We start from the raw sequence: 13,473 nt of genomic DNA, 5'->3' as shown, positions 1-13,473 counted from the left end.
TAACAGACAAATAGAAGACACAGCTGTAAATGTACTGATATAAAGAAGATTTCAAAGCTCTTCTAAAAGTAAAATAAAACTAGCATATAACATGTTCCTATTTTCTTTATATATTCCTAGGGCGACTGGGGATCTTTTTAAAACTATGAACATACTTATGTCACTTTTATAATTTAAAAGATGATCTATTACAAATAGCAGAAGAGGTATACCGGCAAGGACATACTCTCAAACTAGCTAAAAAAGAACAAAATGCTACTTCTACCCACCACTCTTAGCAAAAAATGTTTTAAAAGCAACAGCTTGTCTATGTCTATTCAAACACAAAAGTAAAATTGAAAAATATTACAGACATGTTTTTATGTACCATGTACCAATACAGTATGATACAGACAAAAATGGCTGAAATGAAAAACATGTATCACTGATCAACACTTGAACTCTGAACTTCCCTGGTGGTCCAGTGGTTAAGACTCCACACTTCCACTGCAGGGGGCACAGGTTCAATCCCTAGTCAGGGAAGTTCCACATGCCACATGGTGTGGCCAAAAAATAAAATTAAAAAAAAAAAAAAGACTTGGATTCTGCCTAAGAAAAATAATTCGTAAACCACCTTTCTGAAAAATCAGAGAAAAAAACATAAATTCAAAGTATTTATGGTTCAAAGGTGAAAAATATTTTAAAAGTAATTATATTTATGTATGCTTAGGCATTTAATGACTGTTCAAGTCATTTTCCGAGGTAGGTCGACTACCTATTTAGCAAATTAAGACATTACAAATATTTAGATTAATTTAATACCTACATATATGTATTTCATCCAATTTAATTTGAAAGAATTGAAAATGGTATTACTAAATTCAGAATCACAAGTAGCTTCACATTCACAAAGCAGTGGTATAACTTAACCTGTTTGACCATAACTCGTAAATTTAAATGAGAGCCATAACTTATTGAAGTAAAAGATGAGTTACCATAATGTCTAAGTACTGTCTGTCTAACTACCTCTGCACTATTTATAAACATCCCCAAGAAGTATTCTTAACCACATTCAATTCAACAGTGAATCTTACGTATACTTCTAATACATTGCATGTCTTCATCTTGGCATGTGCTTAAAAAAAAAAATCAGTATTGGTAAGTAAATATATACATACAGTTAAAATAATTGTCAACAGTACAATAGGGTACACAGTGAAAATAAAGTCTCCCTCCAATCCCAAACCCCCAAGAGCAGCTCAATGATAAAGCTTTAATTTCTCCCAAAAGAAAAGTATTTTGGCAACATACTTAAAACCAAAGCTTAAGAATTTGATATTTTAAGCCAAACTGCTAAGCAGGAGAACATAACATATAATAAGGGGTTAGGTGAATTACACTATCTTGTTGCAAATCTCATGTGATTAAGTAACTGAAGAAAAAAATGAGACCATTTATGCTACCTAAAACTACTCACAAATGAAATGTGATCAAATAAAAACTGCCCCTAAATATGAATTCATGGTTAACATACCCACAATTCATTAAATTAGGTATTGTCATTCCACACTCCAAATTGTTAATGCCAATTTAAATACGGAACAATTCGTGCTTCTCTGGTGGCGCAGTGGCTAAGAATCCACCTGCCAGTGCGGGGGTGGGGGGGGACGGACACGGGTTGGATCCCTGGTCGGGGAGGATCCCACATGCCGCGGAGCAGCTGAGCCCGTGCGCTACAACTGAGCCTGCAAGCCACAGCTGCTGGGCCTGCGTGCCTGGAGCCTGTGCTCCGCGGCGGGAGAGGCCACCACGGGGCGCCCCCCCACGCTCCATGGCAGGCGAGTGGCCCCTGCTCGCTGTAGCTGGTGGGGGGGAGGGGGGGGAAGCACAGGAGCAGGGATCCAACGCAGCCAAAAATAAAAATAAATTAATTAATTAAACACTGAACAACTCAACAAATACTTCTTCCCTTCAATAAAGGGAACCCTAAAAATACAAAGTCCTGAAAAGGAAGTATTTAAAATAACACAGAATATGACACACAATTTAAAGGTCAACTTCATTTTAGTGGAGAGTAACTTTCCAGTACAATGTTTTACAAAGGGCTGAAAATGGTTACTTACTGGAGGGAAAAGAGGGACTCTAAAAAAATGTTTTAAAATAAAAAGTCACTAAGTAGAATCTTTTCATAAACTGTTGCTTTTCATTTTAAAAGAAATGTTACTTATTTCAGTGATAGGTTCTAGACAAAGTATAAAGATTTATAATATCAAATATAAAACAGAAAGAAAAAAATTTAAAATATTTGATTAATGTTTCCACTGTCTTACACATTTAAAGTCTAAATGCCACTGACCCATATAAACGTGGTTCAAATTTTTTTTAAAAAAAGCTGTCAATATTTTAAATACTAGTAAGCTGGAAATCAATAACTACTATATAGATCACAAGACACAGAACTTGTTCTAATGGATAATCAGTTATCAACCAGACACATCAAAACTTAGAGAAAAATCTAATGTTCTCCTAAAAATTAAACCTAAATTAAGTAGAATTAAATGCATACCCATTAAATCCAGTGACAATTTTCAGTATCCTTTCCTTCATTTCATCAAAGGGAATATATTCGACATTAGGGTTGGGAGGACCTCTTGGTTCAGGAGCTGAAGTTCTGAAATCATCCATCACTTTCTCCAGTTTGAAAATAAAATAGCCTTTAAACTGGGACCACTGAATCCTATAAGCAAAAAATTAAAAAAATATATAATACCAGGTAGGGTCACAATTCTTGAAAAAAAGCACAAATACAGAATTTACCATGACACTAATGCTAACAAAATTAAGATCTGGAAGAGTAGTCGTGAAAATGTCTTCGTTCAGTAGCCTACACCAAGCCTGATCAATCTGACTCACAAGGTCCAACTGGGTTCCATCCAATTCTCCCAAACTCCTGACCCAAACAAAACCTAAATCAGATTAAAATCTTTAAAATTAACTACTTCTGGCTGAAAGCTTATTGTCTAAGTCCCCCTCTCCACATTTTTAAAACATTATCTTGTTCTGACTCTATCTATCCCTCATAACAAACCTAACCCAGGAGGCGTTACTGCCCCCATTTAAAAGAGGCTATTGGAAATTGGTCCAACCTTACATTTATAAATTTAAGTGGACAAATGAGAATGACTCCATACCCTAAGCTCTTAACATCCAAGGTATAATGCTTATATAGACTAGTAAATGTTTCTTGTTTTTTATCTCTTAAATAGCAAAATAAACTTCAATTTCTCCTTTTGCTTTCAACAAAAATTTTTAGTATTTTGTCATTTAAAAGGTATATATCATAGGTTCTATCAAAGATGTAGCCTGCAATGTAAAAAAATACATAATATCCTTGTGTAATTTTCACATCTGTTCATGAACTTTTAATATAAACATCTTTTTACCCCTGCTCCCTCACATTTTACCACTAATATAAGGATATTTTGTGATACCTGCCTAAATAGCCTAAAGTCTACGAGATGCAAGAGTCAGGAATGCCAACCATTCCTCCAAACACTATAACCATGACTGGCAGCAGATAGATCTCTTACACAGGAGATGACTTAAGTGAGACAAGATTGCTAGTCTGCAGCCACTCTTCCATCCCATCCAGCAACCCTACAAATTAAGGCAGCAGTTCTCAAAGTGAGGCCCAAGAGGTCAAAGCTGTTTTCATAAGAATAGAGTTGACTTTTTCACTGAGTTGACATTTGCAATGACAGTAGGTGCAAAAGCAGCAGCGGGTAAAATGGACAACACTTCAGCACAAATCAAGGCAGCAGTACCCAACCATACTAGAAGTAGTCGTTACCTTCTTTATCACCAGAGACTCACACAGTTTAAAACAAAACAAAAAAACCTGTTTCAGTGGAAAGTTTAATAAAACAAATTTACTAACTTAATTAAATCTGAACCTTTGAAAACAGACACACCTTTTTAATATCCCATGTAACAAGATAAGAAGTATACATAAAGGACTTCTGTTGCATAACAAAACATTATGGACATCTCAAGTCACAAAAAGTTAAATACTGCTGCCGGTTGAATGAAAGCCATTTTTACTTGAAAGGAATGTCAAACAAACAATGCTTATTCAGACCAAGAGAAATTGCTAGACATTACCTCAAAAATGAACATGTGAGTCTATCACTTGAAGAAAATCAACTGCAATATTGGTGGCCACTGATAAAATTTCAACTTCAAAATAAAAAATGTAAAATCTAGAAAATGTTTGTTCTTCACTGTAAGCTTCAAAGGTTCCTGATACATTCCCAAGACATTTCAAAACCTACCACTGTTGATATAAAAAATATTGTGACACGCCCCGCCCCAAAGTACAAGCAACAAGAGAAATAAATTGAGCTGTATCAAAGTCAAAAAGCTGTGTATCAAAGGACACTATCAGCAAAGAGTGAAAAGGCAACCCACAGAATGGGAGCAACTATTTGCAAATCATCTATCTGATAAGGTTTTAATATCCAGGACATATAAAGAACTCCCACAACTCAACACCAAATAAACAGACAACTCTATTTTAAAAATGGGCAGGGGGCTTCCCTGGTGGCATAGTGGTTGAGAGTCCGCCTGCCGATGCAGGGGACACGGGTTTGTGCCCCGGTCCGGGAGGATCCCACATGCCGCGGAGCGGCTGGGCCCGTGAGCCATGGCCGCTGAGCCTGCGTGTCCGGAGCCTGTTGCTCCGCAACGGGAGAGGCCACAGCAGTGCGAGGCCCGCGTACCCACAAAAAAACACAAAAAAACAAAACCAAACAAACAAAAAAAACGGGCAGGGCTTGCCTGGTGGCACAGTGGTTAAGGATCCGCCTGCCAATGCAGGGGACACGGGTTCGAGCCCTGGTCTGGTAAGATCCCACATGCCATGGAGCAACTAAAGCCGTGCGCCGCAACTACAGAGCCCATTTGCCACAACTGACACATCTGCACACCTAGAGCCTGTGCTCTGCAACAAGAGAAGCAACCGCAATGAGAAGCCCATGCACCGCAATGAAGAGTAGCCCCCGCTCGCCGCAACTAGAGAAAGCCCGCACGCTGCAACGAAGAACCAACGCAACCAAAAATAAATAAATAAAAACAAATAAAAAGTAAGTAAAAATGTGCATGAATAAGCATTTCTTTAAAGATATAGAAATGGCCAAAAAGCAAATAGAAAGATGCTCAACGTAACTATTCAGGGAAATGAATATCAAAAATCACAGTAAGACGGAACTCCACATCCATCAGATTGATCGTTATCCAAAAAAACAAACCAACCAACCCCACACACAAAAAATAACAACAACTGCCTGGTAAGTATGTAGAGAAACTGAAACCCATGTGCATTGCCTGTGGGAATGTAAAATGGTGGGGTCACTGTGGAAAATAGCATGCCGATTACTCAAAAAAATCAAAGAATTACCATATTATCCAACAATTCCATTTCTGGACATCCAAAAGAGGTGAAAACAGAAACTCAATCACATGAAACTCACTTATACACAATGGCAGAAACTACCCAATTGTCCCTCAACAAATGAAGAGATAACCAAAATGCGGTATATACAATAGGATATAGCCTTAAAGAAGAAGAAAATTCTGACACATACTAAAACAATGATTAACACATTATGCTAAGTGAGATAAGCCAGACACAAAAGAACAAGTATTTTGATTCTACTTTTCAAAGGTATCCAGAATAGTCAAATTCAAAGAGACAGCAGAAAGGCATATGCCAGGGTCTTGAAGAAGAGATGGGTGAGATGTTACTGTTTAAAGGGGTACATAATTACAGAAGATCAATAAATGGCCAATAAGCACATGAAAAGATGCCTGACATTATTAGTCATTAAGGAAATGCACATCAAAACCACATGATACCATTTCACACCCACTGAAGTTGTTATAAAAATGACGGACAGTGCTCGCTTCAGCAGCACATATACTAAAACTGGAGCGATACAGAACAGGATTAGCATGGCCCCTGTGCAAGGATGACATGCGAATTCGTGAAGCGTTCCATATTTTTCGTGGATGGACCTAGAGACTGCCATACAGAGTGAAGTAAGTCAGAAAGAGAAAAACAAATATCGTATATTAACGCATCTATGTGGAATCTAGAAAAATGGTACAGATGAACCCGTTTGCAAGGCAGAAACAGAGACACAGATGTAGAGAACAAATGTACTGACACCAAGGGGGGGAAAGTGGGGCGGGGGGGGGGGATAAACTGGGAGATTGGAATTGACATATATACACCAACATGTACAAAATAGATAACTAATAAGAACCTGGTGTATTAAAAAATGAAATACAAAACTACAGGGTTTTTTTCTGATTATAAAAGTAATGAAGCTCATTGGAGATATGTCAAGCAAAACAGGAAAAATATAAAACCATCTGCAATCTCACCTCAACATGACCATCAATGATATTATTAAGATCCTCCAGAGAGTATTTATGAATTTTCATATGCACTACTTCTTTCATTTTATGTAAATGAAGTTTGAATTATATACTTTTTTCCACTCAACAATGTGTCGTTCACATTTCCATTTTTGAAATATACTTTCGTTATTCTAATGGCTCAGTCCACTGAATAGATGTATGACAATCTCTTACTGACATATCTATATGTGTGTGGGCGTGTATTTCGTTTATCTTTCACAATTAATGAACTAAAGCCTATATTCTGGTAAACGTTCCTGTGCATACCAATTTATATTACCAATAAAGGTATATGCAAATACTTCTAAAAAGAAAATGATGGACAATAAACAAGTGTTGGGGGACTTCCCTGGTGGCGCAGTGGTTAAGAATCCGCCTGCCAATGCAGGGGACACGGGTTCGATCCCTGGTCCGGGAAGATCCCACATGCCGCGGAGCAACTAAGCCCGTGAACCACAACTACTGAGTCTGCGCTCTAGAGCACGTGAGCCACAACTACTGAGCCCAAGCACTACAACTACCGAAGCCCACGCGCCTAGAGCCCAAGCTCCGCAACAAGCGAAGCCACCGCAATGAGAAGCCCGCACACCGCAACATATAGTAGCCCCCGCTCACCACAACTGGAGAAAGCCCACGCACAGCAATGAAGACCCAACGCAGCCAAAAATAAGTAAATAAATAATAAATTAAAAAACAAGTGTTGGGAAGGATGCAGGGCAACTGTTGATGGGAAATGCAAAATGGTGTTGATGGGAATGCAACCTATACATTGTTGATGGATGCAGGGCAATTGTTAATGGGAATGCAAAATGGTGTAGCCTTTTTGGAAAACAGTTTGGCTTGGCAGTTCCTCAAAAAAGAGAGTTGATGTGTGACCTGACAACTTACTCTGTTAAATGAGTGAATTATACGGTAGGTAAATTTTACTACTATTATTTTTAAAATATGGTGAGGGTGATTATCTAAAGCTATCTGCATGACTACGTTTTCCCTCCTTTCCCTAGTCTTCTTTGGGAAGGGGAATTAGAGGTTTAACAAGCAGAGGCAGCATATTATAATCTCTAACATGCCTAATATTAATTTCTGAGTAGTATACAATTGTCAATGGTTACTAAAATTTATCTTTAAATTTCACTAGACTCCCTACAGTCATTTAACTAATACTTAAACACACCAGGGGAGGGTACTGAAATAGGAGTCTTACACTTTTCATTTCTTAAATTAAGAATCTTTTTGTAGTTTTAATAATCACCCACTAAGTCATAACGTGTTTCATGAATTAGAATTTCCATATCACATGGGTTTTTTAACCTACCTTTCCACTAACTGCTTGAGAATCCACCCATGACATCCAAGCAACAGCAGCAACACATTAATGGGAACAGGGAGACAAGGGTGATAGAGACCAGGTAAAGCAAACTATGAGGAGCTTCAAAGACTCTAGGTCACCAATTCTAGGTCAGACGGTAATTAAGTCCCATAAACTGAAATGAATCATGTACAATTTGTATTTTAAGTTCCAAATGTATCAAGCACAGTTACTCTAAATCAGATCCAATAGATGCAAGTCAAATTCCTATGCCATATATAATTGAAAAAATGTTTCTATAAAATGTGAAAGATAACGCTTTTTGATGTAACACAACTGATAAAAACAAAAGCAGAAAATGCTTCCCTGAAAATTATGTAATTTGAGCACAAAAATAGTCCAAGAGTAAATCAACTAAAAATTTGGCAACAGAAATAATTTTCTTAGGAATGTACTCACAGGACAAGAAACTACAAAACAAACAAAAAAAAACCTTATTTTTCACATGAAAATAAAATTATTCTAAACAGATGCTCATGAAACATAAACACGTTTTCAACTTTAAAATCAACTCCTCCACATAAAAATTTCTTCCAAAAATAAAATACATACTCAGAATTTAAATCTACTTTGCTAAAATTAACTCAAGAATTTACTGAATTTCATTACTCATTAATTTTTTTAAGTAACTTCACCTCCCTTCGCTTCCTTTTCTTCTCTTTCCCTTCCATTTTTCCCTTTATGCAGTTTCTCCTCTACAAAGGCAAAACAACTCATATCACTAATAAATGCAGCCTCCTTCCAAACACCACACTGACCTTTTTCTTCCACAGGAACTCTCAAGTACTAAAACAAACGTGTTTCCCTTACAATTCTCAGGTTAAAGGTATTTTTCAGAGACTCAAGAGCCGAAAATCCATCTCTTATTTCCCAGCTAGTTCTAGAACATTTTAGTGGCCAGCAGCAACATCTTAACTTGTTGCCCCTTACAGTTCCAAATTCTATTAAGATTACTTCCCACTCAGACTAATTGCTTTCCACACAAAATCTGTGTGGGAAGCTAAGAGAAGAGAGCACAGGAGAGCCCTACACTATCTCCAAGGGAGAGCAGATACTGTACCATTTGTAAACAAAGGGGAATATGGGAAAAAAATGAATGAATGAAAACAAAAAGAGAATTAATAGGGCTGATCACTGACGCAAAGTGACAGGCTTTGAATCAGGAGACTTAAAAGTGCCACAGAATTGAGTTGTAACTATCTGACTGGAGCAAACAAAGACAAGTAAATTTAATCTGAATACTGAATTATATGAGTGATAAAGATGGGCAAAAATCAGAACACAACTGCTCACACAAAATCTTGACAACGTTTTTAAGAACTTCCTTTAAAATACAAATCACTAGCTCAGAAAACCTACAAGTAGGGTCCCAACCAAGAGAGCATTCCTTGCATAATTTCTTTTGCATAATTATACCTTTAAAATATATTATACTTTATCAATTAATTGAGCAAGCATTAAAATTTCAGTGGAACAGAGAGACCAGAAACAGACCCATACATAAATGGAAACTCAGTATATGGGAAAGGACAGATTTTTCAGCAAATAGTCTGAGAAATGACAGAGCTACTACAAAATTTTACTAGTTTAAAAATTTAAAAGATGTCTGTTCCCCCCTCTTTCTGATTATATAAATAGGACAGTCATTGGAAAAAATTACAAAACATAGAAACAATGAAAATTGTCCATAATGTGCCCAGTAATCATTACTAAAGTACATGTTTAGTGTATTTTTTCACTAATATTTATTTAAATTGGGTATCCTTGATTAATATCCCTTTGTTTCCCTACCTCATTCACTGTGGGTACTGTCACGGGACCAGTAGTCTGAAAAGTAAGATTTTTAATATATATCACATATGGTAGTACCATTATTTAATAACCACCATTTTAAAGAAAGAATTTAGGTTTGCTTCCAGCTCATTACAATTAAAAATAACTGCGTTTAATATCCCAAGAACAAACTTTGTAGGCATCTGTTTATTACCTTAGGATAAATTCCTGTAAGTGGAATTACTGAGTCAAAAGTATGAAATATAAGAACTTTTGATACATATATTCAAAAGCCCCTCAGAAATGCTGTACCACTTTATAGTGCCATCAGTATAGAAACACCTATTTTATTCCAGTATTACACGCTTTCAAAACTCTGTATATTTAATAGTAGAAAAACACTTTAATTTGCCTTTCATTCACTGCAAGTGAAACTGAGTATTTTTACCTATGTTTACTACTCACAAAACATTTCTTTTGGGTCTGAATAGGTCCTTTGCAATCCCTCATCCTGCAGTCCCTAAATTTTGGCACCACTGACACTGTAAGCCTGATAATTCTTTGTCAAAGGGGGATGTCCTGTGAACTGTAGAATGGTGAGCAGCAATCCTTGATCTCTACCCACTAGAAGTCATCAGCACCCAACCTTCAACTGCCCCCCAAATTCTGACAATAATAAATGTCTATAAATATTACCAAGTGTTTCCTGGGAGACAAAAACTATCCCCAGTTAAAAACCACTGCCTACTCCACCCCTTTAAAATTGTCTTTTTCTTAGTCTCATGTTATTACAGAAAAAGTAAAATTACTATGTAACACAAGTATGAACATAACTTTTGCGTTCTCATTTTGTACCAACTGCTGCAAAAATAAAAATTGTTTTCATATAAATGTTGAAGTGACACTAAAATATTTATCTAATTGTTCCTATGTTGAAATTATCTTTGAAATGCCATACATTTCTTTGCTCAGAAACTCACACCTGAAGATGGAATGGTACCTGCTCCAAAGCAATAAAATTATGACACAAATTCTGAAGGGAAAGTATTTGGCACTAGAAGTGAAGTTTTCAAATTAAGAGTGCTAAATATCTAATGATAATTGTACACAAAAAGGATCCAATCAGATGGAAAAGAAAGCTTCAGCAGGTAACGCTAACGTTCAGGTAATACCTTAGTGCAAACTTGGGTTTCTTCTTTGGCAACTTGTATATTCATGATAAGGACTCTAACATGTCTAAAGATTCAAGTTACACTCCTCTACTCACCCATCTCTCTCTACCAATTAAAACAAAAAGTTCAAGAAACAGTGTGTTCTAGTTAGCTTGATTTATGCTTAACTGTTAGCTAACCTTTGACCCTTTTTTGAAAATCTTTCTCAAATTTATTAACAGATCAACATGGATCCTTCCCTTCCACACAGACAGCTGAACCAAACAAGTATGAACCAAAGATAGATCTCCTCTAACAGTATGACTCAGGCTGAAGACAGCCAATTTAGAATTCAGAGGGTACTAGTTTTTTTTTAAATAGCACTAGTTTAATGGCTGCAGTGGATCTACCCTCCTCCCTGCTACTGGAGAGTCACTCTTCTCATTCCATTCACCACTGATGCTATCACTTCTTCCATAATCCATTTGATACTAATGCCAAACTGCCATCAACAGAGATGAGTCCATTCCTTTACCACCACATCTGCCAGAGCCTAGGTAGGCCATGGGCCCTTTTTTCATTCTACAAACTCACAATGTAATGTCAGTGTCAACAGCAGTTAGAAAGCACAGAAACAATGTAAGACATTGATCCTTAACAAAATTAGTTTGAAAAACAAGATACATAAACAATAAACAAATAGAAATAAAACAGCATAGACTATCAGATGCAAAGATTTCAGTGATGGTATAACAGAACGAAGAAAAAGGAGATGAAATGTAGGTTTAGAGCCATCAAGAAAAGCCTCAGGACAAAGTGGGACTTTAAAAGGTGAACCTGAAAAGCGTGAGTAGAGTATGAAAAAGGAAGTGGGAAAGTACAGGACTTAAACATAGAAGGAGTTTAATATGGACAAATGACTTTTTCAAACTCAGCACTGTTGACAGTTAGGCTGCAGAGCTCTGTATTGTGGTAGGCTGTCCTGTGCATTGTAGGATGTTCAGCAACATCTGCGACCCCTACACTGTGATGCCAGTAATCCCCATCACAAATGGTGACAATCAAAACTGTCTCTAGAACCTGACAAATGAACCCTGGGGTTGGGGGGAAGGGAGGCTTGCTCCCAGTTGAAAAGCACTGCAATACACAATCTCTTTTGTTGAGAATTACACTGGTTCCTGAAAAACAGTAAGGCTGGCAAAATTAGAGGTGCAACACCAAAGTCTCAAAATATTTGAAGAATAAAACAGCACGAATATATATATTTTAAGAGACAGAGGAGAAATTCTAAAATGTACATGAGTCATTCAAAAAATGCTCATTAGCATTAAAATCTATCTCATGAATCACTTCTAGTCGTACAGGAAAATGCGCTGTGGAGATATGATCTAGAATTTATTTTTCCTAGGGTGTAGTCTTCTGTTCATTGAGAAAGGTGAAGGAAAAAGCACAACAAACAACAGCAAAAAGTCCTTCCACCTGGACCCAGATATCAATTAATGCAGTGCAAAGCAAAGGAAGTTTTAAATACTCAAGTTTTTAAAGGAGATTGAATGAACATACATAAATGGTTTTATAATTTGTTAACGAAATATAAAATGAGTTAACACAGCAGTGGTAGCAGATTACTGTACACTTTAGTACACAGGTTTCATCCTGGAGAATCCTTTTAGAGTCTGAAGGTGAAGCTCAAAGTGTCTTTATAGTGTTTGCAATATTGGCTTTTTATAGTGTGGTATGTGTCTATTCTGTGCCATTCCATTTACAGATTATTTTTATTAGTGTTTTGAAGTATGACCCAGAGTTCTGCTACCTTACAATTACTAATAAAATATAATTATTTAGAAAGCATTTTTCTCTATCTACATACTCTCAAAACAAAGAAAAAATAATAACCACTAAAAGCATAGTATCTACTGAGAAAACAATTTGTACTCTAGTCCAAGAACTGTCTGAACATGTGAAAAATGAACACAATAACACTGAAATGGATAACCCTTCCTGAGAATCTCCATCTAGGTAAGATGAAACTAAGAAGAGTAACTGGAAATTTTTTTTTCAGGGAAATGTTTTTAAAACAAGTAACTGACAAGCCCAAAGCTAACATCATGCTCAGTGGTAAATAGCTGAAAGCTTCTCCTCTAAGATTAAGAACAAGACAAGAATGTGCACTCTCACCAGTTTTACTCAACATAGTACTGGTAGTCCTAGCCACAGCAATTAGGCAAGAAAAAGAAATAAAAGGCAACCAAGTCCAAAAGAAAGAGTAAAACTATCTCTATTTGCAGGTAACATTATATTATGTATAGAAAAGTCCAAAGACACAACCAAAAGACTGTTAAATGAATTCACTAAAGTTGCAGAATACAAACTCAAGATAGAAAACTCAAGTGTGTTTCTACACACTAATAATTCACTATTGGAAACAGAACTTAAGAAAAATATCCCATTTACAACAGCATCAAAAACAATGATATACTTAGGAATGAATTTAAGCAAGGAGGTGAAAGATCAGTACACTGAAGATTTTAAGACACTGATGAAAGAAAGTGAAGACAATTTCAAATGCAAAGATATTCCACGCTCATGGAATGGAATAATATTGTTAAAATGGCCAAATACTACCTAAAGCAATCTACAGATTCAATGCAATCCCTACCAAAATGCCAATGGCATCTTTCAGAGAAACGGAAAAAAAAAATCCTAAATTCGTATGGAACC

General features: G+C 36.5%; 1 protein-coding gene and 1 non-coding gene across 2 annotated transcripts in view; one reads left to right on the top strand and one right to left on the bottom strand.

Annotated features, from left to right (window-relative positions):
* PPP4R2 (protein phosphatase 4 regulatory subunit 2) overlaps window positions 1-13,473 on the bottom strand; it is a 53,281-nt gene that overhangs the window by 14,524 nt on the left and 25,284 nt on the right. The window contains exon 3 of the mRNA XM_029243053.1: window positions 2,546-2,716. Within this exon, the coding sequence (XP_029098886.1) occupies window positions 2,546-2,716 (171 nt within the window). The remainder of the gene's footprint in view (window positions 1-2,545; window positions 2,717-13,473) is intronic.
* Window positions 5,933-6,040, top strand: LOC114908236. Its single transcript, XR_003796925.1, has one exon. It is a non-coding gene; the product is annotated as a U6 spliceosomal RNA (small nuclear RNA).

The sequence above is a fragment of the Monodon monoceros genome, unplaced genomic scaffold (assembly GCF_005190385.1).
Source record: "Monodon monoceros isolate NGI ecotype Baffin Bay Population unplaced genomic scaffold, NGI_Narwhal_1 Super_Scaffold_3, whole genome shotgun sequence".
NCBI classification, from domain to species: domain Eukaryota; kingdom Metazoa; phylum Chordata; class Mammalia; order Artiodactyla; family Monodontidae; genus Monodon; species Monodon monoceros.
The sequence above is the reverse complement of the archived record's forward strand: the minus strand, read 5'-3'. Positions and strand labels throughout refer to the sequence as shown.